General features: G+C 36.5%; 1 protein-coding gene across 1 annotated transcript in view; it reads left to right on the top strand.

The window, feature by feature from the left end:
• Positions 1 to 22770, top strand: part of PLCB1 (phospholipase C beta 1) — a 242186-nt gene that overhangs the window by 107816 nt on the left and 111600 nt on the right. Inside the window, exons 16-20 of the mRNA XM_019635243.1 lie at positions 2840 to 2994; positions 5897 to 6061; positions 7381 to 7480; positions 8317 to 8421; positions 9424 to 9533. Of these exons, the coding sequence (XP_019490788.1) occupies positions 2840 to 2994; positions 5897 to 6061; positions 7381 to 7480; positions 8317 to 8421; positions 9424 to 9533 (635 nt within the window). The remainder of the gene's footprint in view (positions 1 to 2839; positions 2995 to 5896; positions 6062 to 7380; positions 7481 to 8316; positions 8422 to 9423; positions 9534 to 22770) is intronic.

The following is a 22770-nucleotide window of genomic DNA, read 5'->3' as shown; positions in this document are numbered from 1 at the left end:
GGGGGCTATGTATATACTTTCTTTTTCACTTAATTCCATATAGATATGCTCTACAGAAACATGAATTTTAATATCTGTATATTAAGCACATTTCACAATTTACTAAAACCCATTTCCTATTACTGAACATTAGGGAATTTTTTCTACTGTAAATAATGCTCTGAAAACAGTCTTGAATATAAACTGTCAAGTCTATCTCCTAATGTTATTTTAGAAAAATTTCTAAAACAGAGTTACTCTGTTAAAAGATATGAAAGTTTTAAGAACCTTTGTGCAAAATGCCAAATTGTCTCAAAAATGTTACACTAGATTTCTCCTCCATCAGCAATGTATGATGTGAGGTGTCCCCACTCATTTGAGATCTTGGTTAAGTATTATCATTAAATAATAACAATACAATTTCAGACAAAAAATAGTGTCTCACTGTTGTTTTAATTTCATTCTTTGATTATTATTGAGGTTGGACATTTTAAATATGCGGGGTTTTTTATTTTTATATTTCTGCTTCTATGAATGTGTTTTGATTTTATATTTCCACTTTTATTAATTGCCTATTCACGACTGTTGTCAGTTTTCCTATTGATATTTAACAGCACTTTTTGTATAAAGGGCATGTTGTCATATTTTGTGAAACAGATGAAATCAGATGTTTTCTATTATGGAGTCTTGGTTTACTTCTATGACTGCAGGCTCCCCATTCAGAACCAGGTTTACTGCTATTTCTCTCTCTTTTTATTCAATTTGTAATTTTATCCTTTCAAATTTAATTTTGATATGTAATTTCAGTAAGACATCAATCCTTTTTTCATTTGACCTGTAATTACACCTTAATAGCCTTTTATGTTATTGCTAATGGACTTGGGTCCATTTGTTTGATTTATATTCTTCTCAATAAATTTGTCTGTGTTCCTGGAACCAATAACTCACTGTTATTATTGTAATGTTTAATAATATAATTTAATACCTGGAAATGGAAATTCTCCTTCAAGGCTATTAATTTTCAGTACTTTTCTTACCATTGCCAGTAGGATTCCTGTTCCAAATGAATTTAGTTTAATTAATATTACATTTCCCTCTCCCCACACTGGAAAAAAAATAAGATTTTGATTAAAATCACATAAAATATATATTAGTTTGTCAGAATGCTTTCCTCTCCCCATGGAAAAATTGAGATTTTGATTAAATCACATTAAATTTATAAATTCATCTGAAGAAAACTGACATCCTTTAATTTTTAAGATTTTTTTTAATCACAGAATGTTTTTCTCTTCTTTTTAAAAATTGTTATATTAAGTTCCTCAGCAAAATCACTGGTCTTCTTTTTTTTTTTTTACGTGAGGTCACATGGCTAATTTTATAGTTCAAATTTTCTATATTATTTATTTCTTTAATTAGCTTATTCTAGCAAGAGAGGAGTGTTAAAATCTCCCAATATGATTGTGGATTTAACCATTTTTCTTCTAATTTTGCCAATTATTCTGCCTATATATTTTCAGGCTATGTATTAGATTAATGCAAATTTAGAATTGTTAAATTTTCCAGGAAAATTGAAACTTTATCATTATGAAGGGACATTTTTTATCTTTAAGTATGCTTATTGATCACTGGTCTTTTTTAGAGGTCTAGCTTCTTTAGATGAAATATTTTTTTAAATATTATATTTTTAACAGGTTGTTTTTGGATATTGATATCTGTGTATTTATTTTATAACAAGTGTATTTTATAAATGATCATCTTCCTAAGCTCTTATTTTTTAAAACATATGAGCTGCTAATGTAATTTTTTAGGCTTTTGGAGTTAATTTTTTTCAAATATGATAAGTCCATCATTTTCTTTTTTTTTTTTGTACTTTGTCCAATTTTGGTATCATAGTTATAATACTTAATAACATGAGAGACAAAATTTTACTTATTTTTCCTGCTCTAAAAGTGGTTTGTTTAATGGAACTTTTAAATATGTCTACCATCACCTCTTTAGTGTCCATCTCACGGAGATGAGGTGTGACTCAGATAATCTGGAATAAAGGACAGCTTTCCAGATTCTTTATGAATCTAAAATGTTGTGTTTTTTTTAACCCTAGTAATTGCAATTAGTGTGGACATTTATTTCGTACACTCAGTCTTAGGAAAACTTTGACCAGTAATCATTGTGCATTAGAAACGAGTCAGTGTGTAATTAGATATTGGTGGTAACTAATTAAAGGAATGAAAGTTTTAAAAAGGAAACTTTCTTTTCTAAAAATTATTTTTAAAATTACAGCATCCACTGTTCATCCCCAAAAACATGGATTAAAGGTTTAAAGTGGCTTAAGCTTTAAGAAGGGCATTTTAGCAAGATTTATCAGCAAGCTTTTCCAATGTGCCAATGTTTTGACCCAGAAATTTCACTCCTAATAATATAATTAACGGTATCTCCAAAGATTTCACAGTAACCATGTTCATCCAAACATTGTATGTAATGGTGAAAATTTAGAAGAGACTTCTAAATAAATGTGCCCAAGAATGGGCCTGGATTAATACATTTATTCAAATATATCTAGTCAAAAGAATCCTGCTGTTAAAATTAAAGCAGACAAATATTTAATGAATTGGACATACTGCATGTTCAAAACATATTTGGAGTAGAAAAACAGAGTATACACCAAACTGTTGGCAGTGGCTTATCTCTGAATTTGGAGATAACAGCTCATTTTTTTTTCCCTAATCTGTGTTTCCTAAGTTTCTACAATGAGTAAATATTTATTTTAAAAAGGGGAACAAAAGTGGACTATAATACAATCTTACTTTCTTGCTCCAAATATAAATACAGTAACAATAAGGTTTGTGTCTTTGATATGCAGACCTGGCTATGCAGATAAACATGGGAATGTATGAATACAATGGAAAGAGTGGCTACAGATTAAAGCCAGAGTTTATGAGGAGACCTGACAAGCATTTTGATCCATTCACTGAAGGCATCGTAGATGGGATAGTGGCCAACACTTTATCTGTTAAGGTATGTACATCTATGTTATAAAATTGTTGCCAACAAAAGTTTTAAACTAATAAAAAGAAAAGTTTTAAACATTACCTATTTTGCATAAAGAAGTCATTTAGTCACTAAAAATGTCGTTGCTAGCCAAGTCTCCACTTCCTTCATACATTTTTGTTTTCTTTAAGGACTGAATCCAAATTAGAAATTCTCAGAAGTCACATGCATGAGAATAAGGGTCTAAGTCCCACTGTCTAATAGGATAAAAATTGGACCCTAAATCAATAAAACAAGTTAGTGGAATTCACCATGGCCAACCCTTTCTTTTGGTGTAAATATCCCACAGTGAAATTTACAATGAAAATTAGTGACTCGCATTAGAGAAGTCTAGTCTTTTTCCCCATTAGTTTTAGGAAAATATCCACACTGAGCAAAATTAGAGAAAAAAGTACTCTCTCAGTAACTTGTTGAGAGAATATCGAAGAAAAGCTTTTAAGTTACCATAACATTTGAAAAATCTATCAAAGTATTTAGGGATTTAAAACACATAGGAATGATATTAAATAAAAATCATTTTATTAAAAATTCATTTGACCCTAAAAAATTAATTCTAAATGATTTCTGCAGTCTTTGAAATTGATATTATAGCAGATATAAATTTTTTAGCTGTGAGAAAATATTTTTAATACTATGAATGAGAAATCATTTTTATAAAGAGATTTTTACATGAATTCTATAAATCCTTGGTTGTAGCTAAATTTCATTTACTTTTTAAAAGTTTTCTGTTTAACTGGATAACTGAGAACTAAGAAACACTTTTATTGGACATAAATGCAATTTTCTAATGACCCTAAACCAAAGGCATGTGAAAAACTATATTTTAAAATGTTCTGTAACTGTTTGACAAAATTATATGTACACTAGACTTGTTAAGCCCATTTTTACTTTAAAGTTTATGTCAGTTTACACCAAAGATTAAAAATAAAATATTAGTGAAGTGTTTCACAATTATATCTTTTGAAAGTACTTCACACCATATATCTGAAGAGTGGAGTTGGCAGAATTAGAGCTTCAAGATTATATTTATTTTAGGAAATTGTTTTCAGCAAAGGATGTTTAATTCCTGTCATTTGATTAAAATAAACTCTTAAGCATCACACACTGATAAAGTGTTATTTTTAGAACCCTTGTCAATGTTTTAATACTTGGGTAAAACTAATAATATTTTGTCTTTGTTTGCTGATTCATCTTGTTTTGTACATGTTGGCTTGCTTATTTATTTTTTTCTTGAAAATTCTACTATGACAGTATAAGCAATTATAAAACAATGATGTAGAAACAGGAAAATAAAGTGAGGGGAAACAGTTGAGTGTCAATAAAATGTAAATTGCTGCCCGAGTCCAGGATGGAGACACCGTTCTAGAGTTTTCAGTATTCACTGAATGGATGGGCCATGATGCAGTCGAGTCCTATCTTTTATAAATCAGCTAGAACCAAGATGCACCTCATATCCATCCAGTGGTACCTTTGTTTTGATCCTCTGACAGACTTTATAGTGCCAGAATGGACTTGTGAGCTCAAATGCTGTTCCGCCATTTTGTACTGATGAGAATATGAAGGTTTGTATCACAAAATTTAGTTAAGGACTTCTTTGATCAAACATAAGCACACAAAATCTTTAGTGCGTCTGAATGCCCAGTGTGACTCACGTAATTTGGGAGTTTCAAACATGTTGCATAATGTCTGTTAAATTGTTCTCATGTAGAACCTCAAATTAAACAAAGAGATTGTTGCTAACAGGTCCCATATACTCAGGCTAAAGAGAACACCAGGAGAAATGAGTTGAACATCTTTTTATGTGTCTGTAGGCCATCTGTATGTCCTCTTTGGAGAGATGTCCATTCAGGTCCTCTGCCCATTTTTTAATTGGACTGTTTGTTTTTTGGTGTTCAGTTTTGTAAGACTTCTTTGTAATTTTTGGATATTAAACCCGTATCGGATGTATCATTGGAGAATATATTTTCCCATTTGGTAGGATGTCTTTTTGTTTTGTTGATGGTTTCCTTTACTGTGCAAACACTTTTTAATTTGATGTAGTCCCATTTGTTCATTTTTTTCTTTTGTTTCCTTTGCCCAAGGAGATATATCAGAAAAAAATATTACCAAGAGCAATATCAGAGGGTTTACTGCCTCAGTTTTCTTCTAAGAGTTTTATGGCTTTGGATCTTACATAAAAATTAAGATCTTACTTTAAATCATTTTGCATTTATTCTTGTTTATGGTATAAGAAAATGGTCTAGTTTTATTTTTTTAATGTATCTGTCCAGTTTTTTCAACATCATTTATTTAGTAGACTGTCTTTACCCCCATTGTATATTCTTGCCTCCTTTGTCATAGAGTAATTGATCATATAGGTGTGGATTTATTTCTGGGCTCTCTATTCTGTTCCATTGATCTATGTGTTTGTTTTTGTACCAGTACCATGCTGTTTTGCTTACTATAGCTTTGTAGTATAATTTGATATCAGATAGGTGGATACCTCCAACTTTGTTCTTCTAATGAGATTTTTCTCTTGTAACATTTTTAAATATTCCAAAAACCTTGATACTCAGTTGACTCTAAAAAATAATTTTTAACATTTAATAGATGGCTCTTTAAGTACAAAAAGCATAATCTCTTCAAACTTTTGATATTTCTTCATTTATTTCTTTCTGTAAAGCGTTGTCTTATTGACTCCTTCTAACCCAGCATTTTTAATATTCCCCTACCAATTCTTTAGCCAAAAATAAAATCATATTTGTACTCTTGCTTCTATGTAATTTCAATCATGGTTCAACATTCACCATCAGCATTTGTACTTTCCTAAAGTATTTTCTTCTATCATTAATATTCGTTTATTAAAAGTTCCTTTTTTATTATTTCCTAGATTATTTCAGGTCAGTTTCTTTCTGATAAGAAAGTGGGCACTTATGTGGAAGTGGATATGTTTGGTTTGCCTGTGGACACAAGGAGGAAAGCATTTAAGACCAAGACATCTCAAGGAAATGCTGTAAATCCTGTCTGGGAAGAAGAACCCATTGTGTTCAAAAAGGTCGGTCTTGTGTCCTTGGCAAGAGATTTAACTACATGTTCTAGGTGTTTTACACTAAGGAAAAAAATGAAAAGAAGAATTATTTGTTGCTTATTTGGGGGATTTACACATTTATAAAGCAATAGCACTTTCAAAGCTATCTTGAAAACTAATCAAGATTTCTATGAATCATTTGTTTGGATTTTCAGAATTATAAGTCAATTAATTCTAATACACCTCATTTGGGAGACTAGAATAATACATAAATCTAACTCATATCTTCTCATCATATACTTAATGGTATATTTTCATTGTAATTCAAATGAAGTAGAGTGGGAAGTAGGGAATAATATGGTAGCTGAGAGAAAGGAAGTTCAAACTTCCTTAAAAATATATTAAATTCCCTAGAATCTCTAACCACTGGCAGCTGGTCATTCTAGCTTGTCTGGGTTCTGTCCGATAAAATTAAAATTGTTTACATTCAACTGGGCTTTCTATCTGCCTTCACTAAAAAGCAAATCTTTTTTGCACATGCTTATCACATGAAGAAAGACAGTGAGTCCAGTACAAAGTAGAGTAGGCTTTCATACAACACCCTAATATCTACAAAGGCGGTCTTCTGCAAAGAAAATGTCTGTATTAAAGGTCCCTGTACCCTATGCTAATTGGATTTAATAATAATGTCTACTTCATAGAGTTGTGAGTATTCTTTAATACTGAAAACATTTAGAAAATGTCTGGCACATTGAAAATATACAATACATATTAGTTTGCTCTTGATAAAAAGTATTTTTAAGGATACAGTTGGTCTCATGCTCGTGACATGGAATTTAACTATGTATTCCACATCTTTTACTTTGAGGGGGAAATACGAGCAATTATTTGTTGCCTAATTTGGGAGCTTACCAATTTATAAAGCAATCTCATCTTGAAAGCTATTTTTCTTTTTACTTCTGCTTTTGAAAGTGTACAAGTAATTTGCTTTGAAAATACAGTCGTAAATGGTCAAATAGTGATACGACCGCTAACTCTTTGTATTTAAACATAGAAGTTTTCTCATTTCCAGGTTGAGAATGTTCATGTCAAAAACAAATTGTCCGTGTTTTGAACCAATTCCTCATTAGGACAAGGTGATAAAACATAGATGACGCTGTATCTCTGTTAAAGCTTTTCCTTTTGAAAATCTCAATTATAGAGCAGCAACTTAACTTTTTATCAATTAGCTAAGTAGAAGCTTCTACTCGGATTTAGGAAAGCAGGGCCTGCTTGAAAAATACCTTTCTAATTCTTTTTTGTCGTTGTTCCTTTTTGTAACCAGTGTGTCCTTAATGGCCTTATAGGTGGTTCTTCCTTCTCTAGCCTGTCTGAGGATAGCAGCTTATGAAGAAGGAGGTAAATGTATTGGTCATCGGATCTTGCCAGTACAAGCAATTCGGCCAGGTATGGATAGTGTGGTGAGAAATATTTTATCAAGTTATAAAGAAAATCATCCCTGTCTTGCATGATTACTAAAGAATGATTCAGAAAGCTATTTGTGGCTTTGGTGTCTTGTTATATAACAAGGGCGATAAGACTACTAAGCTCTGCCAGTGTCATGTTTTTGTGACATGCTGTGGTGGCTTATCAGTCAACCCTAACATGATAATTGTGTGTAACAAAGTATCTGAAAACTCAATGGCTTCTGACAAGTGTTTATCTTCGTGCTCGCAAGTCTGTGGGTTGGCAGGGTTTGGCTGCGCTCAGGTGTGTAACTGTGCTTCAGGCTGTGGGCTAGGCTAGAACTATCCCAGATGTGCTCATTCAGGGGCCCAGACTGCAGAGGCAATGGCGCCCGCAGTGTGGGCTTCTCATGGCAGCCCGCTGGAATGCATGAGGGCAAGCCTGATGCTGCAAGTGCATTTTAAGCCTCTGCTCATACCACATCACTCACATCCCATTGTCCAAAGCAGAACATATGGCTAAACCCCAAGTCAAGAAATCAGGTACAAGGGACGAATTTGGGCCAATCATTCAACCTATGATATATGGCTTTGAATTCTCTTTTGTGGAGAAAAACATGGTTAGAAAGAAAAAAAAATCAAAATCAACATTGTTTTCCCATCTGATGAGAACAACAAGACCTTATCACTCAAAGCCATGTGATTAAAATGAGAAAGAAGTGACCTGTTTGTCATCCCGTCACCTAAAATAAACACTTCTATCATGTAGATGTTCCTGTGTTCTAATGAACAATGTGAAGAAAATCTGTGACACAAAGTATTATTGTCGCCCCCCAGGTTATCACTACATCTCTCTGAGAAATGAGAGGAACCAGCCTCTGATGCTGCCAGCTGTCTTTGTCTACATAGAGGTGAAAGACTATGTCCCAGATACATATGCAGGTAAACAACCTAACCCGAAGGCTTATCTCCATCTCGGGGTCATCCATAGTTTCATGTAAACAAAGGCAGGAGACCCTGGCCTCAGAATCACCTCTATTTTATATATATGTTTAGAAGGTAAATTGCTCAAGTCTTTATAAATAAGTTTTAATTTAATTTAGTTCAATTCCCAATAAAGTATTGAGCATATATATCTACTGGTAGTATTATTTTTGCAGGCTCAATGCTTTCTAACCCATGCTGTCTGTTACTACAGCAGTCTGTCTAGGTCTGTGCCATTAATTTGCCTTGAGCCCATTTTAGAAACCTGATTCTTCTCATGTGTGGAATCCTAAGTTCAGAGGAATTAACTTATGATGATGTCAACCAGGAATCATAAATTTAAATACTGATAGTGCTAAGTGGCCTAAGTGTAAGATACTGGGGAGTGGTGGAGACTATGGCAAACTTGGAGCATATGCCCCATCCAAAGATGACAGCCATCACTAACTCCAGCTAGACAGTATCATGTGCTAATGAGGCTTGTATTGCCAAATTTTGGGGTTTTTTTAACAGCATTGAAAGCAGACTTTTTATCTGAAATATCTCCTTTTATGAAACACCATTTGGGCCAAATAGAACAAGTGCACGGGCCATTGCTAGAATGGATGGAACCCTCAAACAAGAAACTAAAGAATCTGGAGTATTGAGACATCCTGATTTGGAGCTGTCAAGTTTGGCCCTCAGAGCTGACCTCTTTTGAGTTCTCTCTTTCTGAGGTTTCAGTAAAGTGTCTTGACTCTTGTGTATTTCTAAAATGTTGGGTGGATGAGCGGATAGTTATATTGGTAGATGGAAGAATGGAAGATGGATGATGAATCAATGGATGGGAGAGTAGATGGATGATGGATGGAAGAGTGGATGGTGGATGGATGGATGGATGGATGGATGGATGGATGGATGGATGGATGGATGGATGGTGGATAATCAATAACTCCAGCATCTTTGATCTTCCCTATTTAGATGTGATTGAAGCTTTGTCAAATCCAATTCGATATGTGAATCTGATGGAGCAGAGAGCTAAGCAGTTGGCTGCTTTGACATTAGAAGATGAAGAAGAAGTAAAGAAAGAGGTGAGAGGGTGTTCTAGTCTTATGTATGGCATTAAGCATGATTTCTATACCTAGTTGCTGGCTTTGCCTATTAACCTCACACCTCAGGAGAAGAAAATAGCACATTGGGAAAACATTGGATGGAGTTCAGCACCATCTCATAAAACATCTAGATGATTGACTGAAATTTTCATATTTCATTCTCTTCTGGCATTCTGTGGCCGCCACCAGTATCTTATTCTGTGATTGCATTAAACAGTATGCATCTTGCTGTTTCGGGTGACAGTTTCTAGATGATGTCATATTGATTAAAGGAGATTAAGGCACTTAAAAAAGAAAATTATCAAGCCACTTAGTATTGCTTTTAATTTAAGGTACAAGGTTTTCGAAGGCTTTTGTGATTTCTTACAACACATAAAGTACTTAACACGATGCCTGGTGGGTAGTATGGGCCATAAAGTGTTTACTGTTAGTATTATATTGAATATTTATGTATCAAAATATACATTCACAGAATAGTTGGTATATTATTCTAAATTACATGTCACAATGCAAAGAATAATTAAGGAAGGGTCTAGAAATATTAGAAGTGACATTTAAAAATATAAAGCCTCTGTGTAGACTGGTGATCCTTTGGTTTTTAAAAAGTGAAATATAATTTGATAATTATTGGAGATGACACTAATATTAAAAATAGTGATAGAAATTAGCTATTTTCATATTTTAATTAAATACTCAGAGGATAAATTCAGAGGAAAAGAGGAATATGGATAATTATCAGTATGGGGGAAAAATCTTGAAAATTATTTGGATAACTATAACTAATAACAAGTCCACTTAAGTTGATAGTATTTATTAAATAGCCTTTTTCTTATTCTAAAAGAAACCCAGGTTTATCACAGAACATCTGAAAACTAAAAATGATAAAAGAAAGCCCCAAAGATATCACCTGTAATTCGAACACCCAAGCTACCCAGAGATAACACTGTAAATATGGGATGCATATATAGCTAGTCTTTTTATGCACAATTATTAATTTTTTTCATAAAATTAGTTAGTAGTCACCATCTATGTTTTAACTTTTTAATTTTTATTTAATGCCAATATTTGCCATGTTAATATTCTTCTATGACATGACTTTTAATGACTTAATGTTCTATCATGTAGCTATACCATAAATTATATTTCCAGTCCCCTATTATTGGATAAGTGGGGTGTTTCACATTTTAAACAGATCTTTAGTGAACATTATGTAAATCCATTTTTGAACATATCTATGATTATTTCTTTAGTTTTTATGTAGAACTTTTTTTTATCCAAGATGAATTAATTGAATGTGAGAGGAAAGGAAAGGAAGGGAAGGGAAGGGAAATATTTAACATAACAGTAGAATTTTCCAGGCTCTTATTTACGCTGCAGGCATCATATCCCATAGGACCAATAGATACATCATCCTCTGTGAGGAAATTTCAAGTGAGGCTGGAAAGTTTCATAAATGTTGCTTTTTGTGATATGCAATAAATTGGGTTATAGGGAAATTTTACACTGCTAGAAAATTATGCCTAATGGTAAGCAGGAGTATACTTCTAAAGTTCTTTGTGACTCTAGCATCTATGCTTAACGTCTACAGAGGGGAGGCGGGGTGGGGGGGGATAAAAAAAAACACTTAGGCCCCCTGCTTGAATTTTGAGGAATTAGTCTAAGCAAGCAGTGCTTGTACAGGGCCCACAGAAGGACATGTCTTTGCATGATCCAAACGGATGCTGTTGGTGCTCTGGCCAGATGTTGCAGGGCTGCTGCAGGAGTGAGCTGCTAGCGCCTCACAGCTCCATACTTCTCGAGGGGACTCTGCAAGATGATAGGAGCCACCTTACCTGGAGATGCCTGGCAGATTAATCATGGAAGGGAATGATGCCCAGGCCCAGCAACTGAAATATCCAGAATAACAGCCCAGGTCCCTTGGTTCTGGGTGGGCAACTTCTGTATTGCAATTCATGCTCCCAGGCCCCTCATGGGGTCAGGCTGAGGCTAGACTTCAGCTGAGAGCACATTTTGGCTTATCTTCTTTCCCTGTCTGACCCTGCCTTCCCTCACTTCCCTACAGTTTTCTCCTGAGAGCATTCTCTCAAAAAATCATTTATTCAAGAATCCTCATGTCCAAGTCTACTTACAGGGGACCCAACATGTGAAACGGCTGTGGTTTTATGATTAAATTTAAGAATGAGTGCTGTTTCTGAATTTTTTATTTGGCAACTGGAATTTAAATATTTGACAATAGTCACATCTTTAATTCTGGTGTTTCTTCAGAGATAATAGTGCTTTTTTCCTTCCAATAGCCTTTGAAAAGATTAAGTAAGACTAGAGAATTCAATGAGTTCTTGTTTTGCTCATATAGACACTGATATGAAATTAGAGGCTCTCCTTAGAAATCCACCAGAAGCTCTGAAACTCTTTTCTACCTGCTGTAGCTTACTACCATATTTAATAAAATACAATTCAAGGTAAAGATAATTTATGTAGCTATAAATAAATTACTATTAATAGCACTTTTCTCTAATTAGAAAACAGGAACCTCTTTAATCAACGGGGCATATTTTTATTTTCTAAGAAATAGAAGTTCAAAGGGAAACATTTTCAAGTAAAATGACATGTATTGTCACTATTTAGAAACAATACTTTGCATATCATCAACTTCTACCTAGTCATTAGCCAGGTTCCCCAAGGTAAGCACTCACTTGCTTTTTAAGACATCAGCAATTTCAGCTTATATAGTGCAACAATTGAGCTAAAAAAAAAAAGTCTCATAATGGAACATTGTACTGATGGTGCCTCAGAGAGACCATTTCTCAAATGATTGCAAAAAATGTCTCACTAAGGAAAGAGAGACCCAGGACCTTTGAGACAGCAGGGATCCCTTCACATTGCTGTCCTTTCAAAGCCTTTATCTTTCACCAGACATCACATATTCAAAAGCTATTTGGGGAGAATGCAACACTAATGGAAATTGAAAATGCAGAAGTAGAATTTTAGGTCAACTTTATTTTTGTTTCTCCTATAAAAATGGTGACCAGAAAGGATTTTCAGTAAATGGGTAATGTTGGTTAAACTTAGAGACAATTTGGGCATTTTCAGTTTGAGAAATAATTTAAAGACACTAAATCCCATAGATTCCATAGGATCTAACAGAGAAAATACATGTTTTTCCTTTGAAATGTCTAAACCCTTAACCGACCTCATTTTTGAAACTCAGGGAAGAAATCATTTGTCCTTACCATGTAATACTAGGAAAGAAAAGTCATTTCACACCTTGAACACCAGTCTGCCCTTTATCCTGCCACACAGTAATGCAAGTTTATTTGAATGAGGCCACTGAAAATAAGGAGCTATGGTTTTCTCAGAAGAAAATTCTATCTAGGACATGGCAGGCACTGGAGACACTATTTTAGCAACAAAGACTTTTTTAGTAGAATCCTTTTAACTTGGTAGTTATAAAGGGCATTCCTATTTAAAAATTAAAGACTTGATTGGACTGCAAAATATTCCCAGCTTTGTGTTAATAATAGTCTAATAAGGTATCTTCATAGAGTAATTTGCAAACCAAAGAAGTAGGAAAGTTGGAAATTCCCCCATGCTTTGAAAACTAGACATTGATTTTAGATCATATATACAGCAAGTTAAAGCGTAATAGAGATTTGAGTTGCTGGATCCTTTTATCTCTTTCAAAGTTGTCATTCAGGGTGGTGGGTTAGTAAAGTTGTCCAATCTGAGTAATCACAAAGGCTTTATAAGATAGCTATTTGTCTAAATAAAAGATTATATAAAATTTAAAAACAATAAAATAAACAAAAACAAAAAAGCCCCTTAGTAATATTGCAGATGCTGTTAAATTTTTTGATGTATGTCCTACTAGCATGTCTTGTATGTGTGTGTGTGTGTGTGTGTGTGTATATATACATATTTTAATAAAAAGTTCTGAAGTTTTAAAAAAATGTTCCACAATCCTAATACTTTAATATGGTTATAGAGCTACCCAATGAGACATCAGTAATACTTTTTATTTTCTAGTTTCAAAATATGCCTGTAAAGAGAAAAAAGTTACTATCCAATATATTGGTTACAAAATTCTTTGATAACATTAATTTCCAAATGCAGTGTGTGAACATGACTTATTAGCATATCAAGGAATAGAGAAAAAAAATAAATGCAATTAACAAATATTTACTGAGTCCTTGCTATGTACCTGGCACTGTTTCTAAGCCCTTTAATGTATGAACACACATCTTAAACTATCCATATGTCTTAATTATTATTCTTCCCAGTTAACAAATGAGGAAAGTGAGACACTAAGAGGTTGAATCCTTGACCGGTGCCATACAACTGGGAAGGAGCCCAGTGGGGATTGAAATCCAAACACTGTGGCTCTAGAACTCATATTCAACACACTTCTGAAGTTAATGTGCAGCCCAGAGCATCATGACAAGATGCTGATCCTCATTCAGTGGACCTGGGTAGGGCCTAAGGCTCAGAAACTCTAACAAGCCCCAGATAATGGGGTAATGCTGTCCCGTGAGCACACAGGGAGTAGCAAGGGTCTACACTACACCACATCACACTAAGTACCTCAGTAACAAAACTAATTTTCCAGGTGTGTACCCTTTAACAAAGACTAGCCCTTCATTTATCTTTCTGTCCTCTACAACAGGTTAGCTGGATGGCTGAGCCCAGAATACTAGACATTTACCTTAAATATTGAGTTGTCGGAAAAGTCATGACATATTTTTTTCTATGTTTTTTGTTGCAAAAATGTGTCATGACTTTTCTGACAACCCAATAGTACCATCCTTTGAACTGAACTTTTTCTTGAATCAAATGTCAAGATTTCCTCCCTTTAAATCACTAGATAGTATCAGAACTTGTTCTTAAATAAATTAGGTTTATATATGCATATGTGGGTTCTATTTGATTAGTTTGTGCAGGGATGCTGACCAAAATACATATCCCCCAACTCAAAACTTCCAAGTTACAGGCCCACTGAGTGGTGTGTTGGTTAAGAGTTGGCTTGGGACGCCAGCTCTGAGCAGCAGGGCCCCTGTTCAGATCCCATATAAGGGCCAGTGACACTGCACCCTCTACAGCTAAGATGGTGAACAACAACTCAGCCTGGAGCTGGGCTGCTGTGAGTTGTCGGTGATGGCGTAGGCTGCAGTGGGGTTGGACGGCAGCAGTGTCAGCTTTCTTGAGCTTTTGTGAGCTGCCGTGAACGGCCGTCCAATGGCCGGCGACCAACTGCCTCACCCGGGAAAAGCGCAATGATAATACCAACATGAGCTAGTGAAGTGGTGTCTTCCACAGCTAGACTGAAGAACAAAAGGACTGCCACTTGTCTGTTCCCCTCCCCTGATTCCCCAATGCTGTTCCCCTTCCCCAATTCCCCAATAAAATCTTTAAAAAAACAAAACAAAAAAAAAACCTTCCAAGTTACAAAGGCTGCATTCGTTCACCAAGCATTCATTTCCAGCCTCAGGGGAAAGTTACGTCTAAGACAGAGTACAGGTATACCTCAGTGAGATTTTAAGTTCGTTTCCAGACCACTGCAAAGCAAGTATCACAATAAAGCAGGTCATAATCTTTTTGCTGATAGAGAGACTTGCCTTCAGTTTGTAAAGAAAACTCAACACGTATGAAGCACAATAAAGCGAGGTATGCCTCTACCTGAGGCTCCAAACCTTACTCATCCCTCAAGGCCAAAATTTTTGTTCTCAAGAGTTCCCTCTGTCATCTGCAGGTGCATTACATGAGTGCAGGTGTGTGAGTGGTCTTCACATCATTGTGATGTTGAAGAGGAAAACTTGTTTGGCAATACTAAAATTTATTTATTCCAGGTGGCTTACTTTTTAAGTTGTCAGACTCATAGTTCTTATACATGAGCTGAAATTTATCTAAAAGAGTTTATTTCCTAATTCAGTGTATGCCACCATGGACACCTTCAATGGGATTTGATTATTTGAAAGGAAAAAAATTCCTATGGTCTGATGTGAATCTCAACAGTAAAATAACCCAACAGCAAAAATCCAAGGTGGTGTTCTCATAAGGTCACAGTACTTAACTCAATAAGGCTTTGGGTGCCATTTAATTTTTCCAAGACAAGAAGCTTAATACTTCATCCATGGTTTAAAAACCTGGTGATAAAATCAAAGACGAGGTTTACTGGTCATTGTGGATTCTCCTTAAATGAAAATCTTCCTCCTTAAATAATAGTTTAGCAAAATGCCAATTTATAGAAACAGTAGTTCCTCACAGTCCCTGAACTTTAAAGCATCCAATAAAGTAAGAGGAGAAAGCTTGCTTTTTAGGAGATGCCCTTTAGATAGTGACACTGTCCCTTTCACTTCTACATGGCTTTGGAGTTTGCAAGGCACTTTCATGGATGCCCTGGATAAAACTGGACCCCAATTAAGACAAACATATAGTTCCCATTTTTAGAAGACAGAATGGTTGCTTATGATGGTCGAGTGACTTGCCTAATATCAATGCCAATAAACGGAGGAATTGGGATCTTTTAAATGGGTTCTTAAGCAATCATATGTTCACTTGAGTTGAAACTACTCAATGATTGGGTCAATTCCCCTGCTTTTACAAACCTCCTCCATAGCACTTTTTAACATATATTTCAATGGATTCTAATGAGTGGCTTCAGGTTCATCTGTCTAAAACAGTGATGAATCTAGAAACTTGAATGTTGTCATCCATGCTATGCCCGATACCATAGGGATTATACAAGTGTGACTCTTAATGACAAAGTTTTTCACTCTGCTTTAGAGCAGGGCTTCCCAAGATGTAATGTGCATACAACTGACCCAGGGACCTTGTTACACTGCAGATTCAGATTGAGTAGGCCTGGAGCAGGGCACAAAATTGTGCGTTTCTAACAAGCTCTCAGATTTTAGCATGTATTGAAACCACCTGGATGCCTTCTTAAAGCACAGATGGCTGGGCCCCACCCCCAGAGGTTCTGATCCAGTAGGTCTGGGGTGGACCCAATGATTTCATTTCTAGCAAGTAGTGATGCTGACACTGCTGGTCCAGGGACCACACATGGAGAACCGTTGCTTTGGAGCCCTGCATCAGTTTCTCCCAAGTGTGTGGCTCTCCCTAGATGAAAGCCATTAATTCCATCCACTTTCAAATGTCAGCTTAATCACAGGAGCCTGGGAAGGGCTCCAGGACAAACGCTCTTCTCTGGGAATTGTCCAGAATCTGCTCTGTGAGTCAATGGCCACAGCTCTTGCCAAATGATTTGTCTTCATTAATTTGAAATATACATTCTCACAGATGAATGAATGGAAAGGTGGATGGCCTATCTTCTCTTTCAAAGGGGAATCCATGATTTCTGCCTAACTACGAAGAGTTTATTTCTGTTGAGCCCTTTGGAGAGTGTATCAAAATATGTCTAATACATTACCGTTGGTAGGAACAGTAACGCATGTTAACATATATGCAGAATAGTCAGCAGAGCTATGTCCTTTCATCCTTTAATCTCTTCCTAAATAAACCACTGCAATTATGAGTCAAATCAGATTCTCTAACTACAGGCAATAGAAACAGTAGCATATTTATTCTTTTCATTGATTTATTCATTCAAAAATTTTTTTCTTACTTTAGCATAATATTTAGGTGATTCTTTGGTTATAGGATTTTGTGATTAATAATACATCTATTGATTATACATAAGCAGGAGACAAAATATGGATACATTCATTCATTCATTCACTCATTCAATAAATGTTTTTTTTCAATCTTTTTTTAACACAACTATATGTCAGTTACCATGCTGGGCACTATATGTATATGTAATTATGAGAAAAATCAGATGTCTCATGAACTTTACAGTCTGAAGGAAGTGGCTGACATAAAACTTCACGCACATCCATATTAATTGCAATAAAAGCCGAAATCATTTTACTTGGTAAATGTTAATCAAGAAGCTTTAAAAGATGAAGACAACAAATGAATTTATTCATCTCCTTAAAGCTGTATTTTGCTTGTAAATCATAACTGGCAGACTTCAAAATATAGGAGTTTTGCCACATTTTATTATGAAAATGTTAAAACATACACAAACATTGAAAGAATTATACCATGAACACCCAAATATCAATCCCCTGGGTTCCACAATTAAAATTTTGATGTATTTGCTTTAGCACATATATATCCATGTATCCATCCCTCCATCCATAGTATTCCATCTTATTTTTTGACGCATTTCAAAATACGTTGCAAATATTAGTATATTTCATTCTGAAAGACTTCAGAATGCATACCTCACAATACAGTTTTAAGAAATGATCTGAAGGTCTTTGAAATTTGGGGCAGATACATTATCTTGTTTCATTGAGCTAATAGAAACTTCAGGTACAAATTGTACATGTGTTTGAGGGAAAGACTAGCTCTGACAGAGCCATGCTCACTGCCCACGTTTATCCTAAGTGGGCTGGGTTTCTGCATGATGAATTATGGGCCTCACCCTTATATTCTGGAAACACTGATGCCTTGCCGCTTACCCACCTGGTGCCCAAATCAAGATGCTGTCATTCCTGACCACTACATGGAAGGGGCTGCACTGTTTAGATGACTCAAGCAAGGACAGCATGACCCAACACTTCCCACATTGGGGACTTAGAAGACCCTTTACTTACCGTAGTAACCACTCAACTAAATCCCCCAAATTCTAGTTTTCTATTGCTTGATCATTAGATCCAAATTATCAATGCCCAATATGGAAATATTTTCAATTAGCACATCAAACAGCATCTCCTCTTTCTGTAAAATTCGTGAAAATGGACTTTCCAGTTACCCTTTTACTGATCCACTTGTAATATATTTTAAAAGCACTTCTGTTCATTTTTATTGATTGATTTCTTTTAAAATTAAATTTATTGTTAATTTCAAATAGAAAGGGTATAAGTATTATTTTCTATAAAATTTTGGCTTTAAAAAGTCCACTTTTCCATGTTTTCAAGGAAAGAATATTGTAATGCTTTCATTTGGCCACTAGAGGGCAGGGACCGGCGTTTGCTACTGTTCATGCTGCACATTTTTCTCTCAAGCTAAGCAAAATCTAGCGTAGCTAAACTACTACCTTCTGAACTTTCTTTCCTTAAAATGTGTTTAATTGCATCCTAAGAGTCTCCATTAAATTTAGAAAACTGACATTTCTAGTTCTTTGGTTTCTATCATAATTTCCAGTTTAATATGAAATCATGCTTATTTTATTCAAACTCCTAAAAAAGGATATTTGGGAGAAAGCTAGGGAGGAATGAAATCACAAGTATTGACTTCTGCTGGTTCTTTTGAGTGGGGCCAGGAATTTTGTTTTTGCATTTCAGCTTACGTATCCGTGGTATGGGAATTATTCAGCATTTCATTGATGATATAAAAAAATTTATTATAGTATTGTGTTACTGTAAGTGCTTTTTGTTTTTCAGCTCTTGTATTTCACTATTTTATGTAACTCACTTAACTTTTTATACGTGACTGCCTTTTTAGTGCAACGGCGGCGTGAGCTCTTTGAGAATGGTGTTTACATTTATACATCTCTGTATCTCCGCAGCAAATGAAGTTACTCTTGCGGTTCCTGAAGTTGCTGTTATCATAGAATACAGAGTGAACTAGTGCAGTAGAAAAATTCAGACTTTAGACTATAACACATATTCAAACACCAATCCTGCTCTTGTGTGGCCTCTAGTAAGTTACATGACTTTTAATCGAGTCTTTGGTAAAGACCTTTACTAACGCTGGTAAAGACCTTTAGTAATGCCTCCAAGTTCTTTGCTTTGCAGTGGAGTTAAGAGTGCTGCCTGTCCTGACTGGTTGTGACAAAGCTGGTGCATGGAAGTCTCTGGCACACAGTTATCTACAGCTGCTTCTATTGGCTGTCTCCACGAGGGATATGTCAATTAAAATCTGTACGTGCTGCCCTTAGTTAGCAAAGCATTTTAAACATCAGTCTGCTATATTTGCCAGTATGGATTCTCACTAAACTAATCAATAACATTTGTTTCCAAAAAAATCGTAAGAGGCCCCTGACAAGTGTCAAACTACACACAAAGGAAGCCCAAATTCCTTAGCCCAGCATCCAATGTCCTCCTTACCCACCCTTTCTCTCCGCCTTTGTTCAGCTTCTGGGTGAGGAGGAGGGGAACAGTGGGCTGCAGCCCAGCTGCCTTCCCAGCACACCCCTCTCCCTTCAGCGTTGCTATGAGTGCATCGCTTACCTGACACAATCCCAGAATTCCCAGGCAAATTCTGCTCCTCCATGCAGAGGGTACAGATGGGCAGCCCCTGGGCCAAATGCAGCCTGAAGCTGTGCTTTGTTTGGCCTCTCAGTGATTTTAAAATGAGAAATCTCATGCAAAATCTCAGTTTTCCAGCTTTCCTCGAAGCCTGGGCAATAATAGGTTGAAACTGAGTGAGAGCTGCCCCCTTTTTATTTATTTTTTTAAAGATTTTTTTTTAATTGGGAAATTGGGGGGATGGGAACAGAGCTGGGGAATTGGGGGAAAGGGAACAGACAACTTGCTGTCGTTTTGTTCTTCAGTCTAGTTGTGGAGGACATTGCTTCACTGGCCCAAGTTGGCACCATCATTGCGCTCTTCCCGGGTGAGGCAGATCAGTCGTCAGCTCTGGACGGCCACTCACTGCAGCTGCTGGCCGCTCACGCTGGCTGCTGGCTACACACGGTAGCCCATGGCAACCCACTGCCACAGGGGCTGCAGCCTACACCATCGCCGGCGACTCATGGCAGCCCAGCTCCGGGTTGAGCTGTTGTTCAGCATCTTAGCTGTGGAGGGCAGTGTCACTGGCCCTCATATGTGGGATCCGAACTGGGGCCCTCTGGCGTCCCAAGCCAGCTCTTAACCAATGCGCCACTCGGCTGGCCCCACAATTTTATTTTCCTCTTATCCTTCTCCAGAGGGCTAATTTCAGCCAGTTGTCCCATTGGAAAGAATCTGGTTCATTTCCCACACGGTTCCAGAAACATGCCTGGATATAAATGGGGAAGGTCACATGCCCATGGAACAGAGGCACCTTCCTCCCCTGTTTCCAAAGCAGCTGAGTTTGGCGCCCTCAGGCACCCCCTTCAACTGGGAGTCTGGGAAGCTTCACAGTATTTAAGTCAGGGGACCCGCCCCAGTGGATAACTTCCCTAATAATCTAATGCTCTAACATTCCCTTTATTTTAATCCCTCCTGTGCAGTGTAAATGCACTTTCTTTATGAACCTTGTGGCCAAACATATGATATGTTTCTCAAGTGTCTCCCACAAACCTCAATGTCTACCAGGGGGATGCAGGGAGAGCTTAATGAGTAGAGAAGAACAGTCCAAAAATGGCTGAAACCCCTCAGTTCTAGCCCAAATAGGAATGCAAGCCATGTTGCACTATCTGGTTTTTCAAGAGAAGCAACAAATCCTTTTTTTTTTAAATCTTCTGGATTTAAAAACTTGGCAACGTGGAGTGAGCCATGCACTCCATTTGGACCCTAAGCCTCCAGTTTGCAATTTCTTGCTAAACAAAAAATATGCAATTTCACCCCGTGGCATAGTCATTCTAGGGAGAATTTCCTTGATGGATGTAACTAAATAACATGAAGACACCAGAACTTATCCACCCAAAGCAGCCATTTTGCAAAAGACATAATTCTACATAGTGAGGTCTCCAGTTGCCCAGGTTACCGGTTTAGGTTCCCGCCTCCCCCACTTGATTTCTCACCGCTGGCCCGAGGGCTCATTGCTTCCCCCTCAGTGCCACCAGCACTGGACAGGCCCTGGTAGACAAACAAGGGTTATGTGTGGAGTTAAACTCAGTTCTGCCATCACACGAAGCGGTTTTGGAACTCATGTTTTAAAGATGGTTTGGGGGCAGACTGAAAGCTACTTGTGACAATCAGTGTCATTATTTCCACTGTCATCTTACTTTTTATAAACATGTTATCATATGACTATCAGCTATCTGTAATTAAATGACAAAACATCACAATGTTGGGCTCCCAATGACTTCTGGCTGTTTCCTAATATATACACGTATTTTCAATGTACTACAAAGTAGAACATTGGCAGAGCGTCACTGTCAGTAAAATCCGCCATGGGCCCAGAAGGCAATACTAAGAAAGGGTTGCCGAGCATTTAGAGCATTGAAAAGCATCATTGAAATGGCATGCAATTACTGTGGCAATCATTTTATAAAGATCAGCATTCATCCGACAAACATTTATTAAATGTTTACTCTGCACAAGGCACAATGGACTAGTTGCTGGAGAGGATGGAATAGAGATCTCATACGTTTCAATGCTTTTATTATTATTCATTGGTAATGTGTGCAAGCTTCAATGCTTTATTTAATTATTTAGCACACATATTTACTCCGTGCCTGGAACTATTCTAAGATCTTTATGAATATTAACTTCTTTGATCCTCTAAACAACCTTTATCGATATTATGATCCCCAGTACATACATATCATCATCTGTAAAGAGGAGGAAACTGAGGTACACAGAGTTAAGTGACTTGCCCAATATCACACTGTGAATAAATGGCAGGGCCATTACACAGACCCAGGCAAGTCTGGCTCCAAGAACTGTGCTAGTGACCACCATGTCAATTAGCTACTGTTGCATAACAAACAATGCCCAAATTTAGTGGCTTACAACACCAACTGCTTATCATTTTTCAGGAGTCATTGGGTCACCCAGGCAGTTCTGTTCGTTGGGACCGTGCTCAGCCCATCCTAGCTGGGGCTCACTCATGTGCAAGAGGTTAGCTGGGGCTGGCTGGTCTAGGATATTCTTGCCTCGATGACGCAACTCTCCTCCGCGTGGTCTCTCGGCCTCCATTGCTTTAGCAGTCTGAGAAAGGAAAAATTCACAAATGGCATTTCAATCCCCTGCTTGCATCAAGTTTGCTACGTTCTCACTTGACCAAAGCCAATCACATGGTCAGGTTCAAAGTCAGAGTGGAAGGCTCTACCTATGGGTGTGGACATAAGAAGGCATAAAAATTGGGCCTTTCCTACAATTAGCCTATCACAGTCATGGCTCAACCACAATCATGGTTCAACAACATGCTGTTTTTACAGTGCTTTCCAGACAGTTTCAAATTTGATATTTCAGACTCCAAATGTGTTGTGAAAGTGCTATTAAATGTAGCCTTATTGGTTTAGGAAGGTAATAAAAGAACAGCAAGAAATGTGGAAAATGAAAGG

This window comes from Hipposideros armiger, unplaced genomic scaffold (assembly GCF_001890085.2).
Source record: "Hipposideros armiger isolate ML-2016 unplaced genomic scaffold, ASM189008v1 scaffold_20, whole genome shotgun sequence".
Classification (NCBI taxonomy): domain Eukaryota; kingdom Metazoa; phylum Chordata; class Mammalia; order Chiroptera; family Hipposideridae; genus Hipposideros; species Hipposideros armiger.
This window is presented reverse-complemented; position numbering and strand designations above follow the sequence as displayed.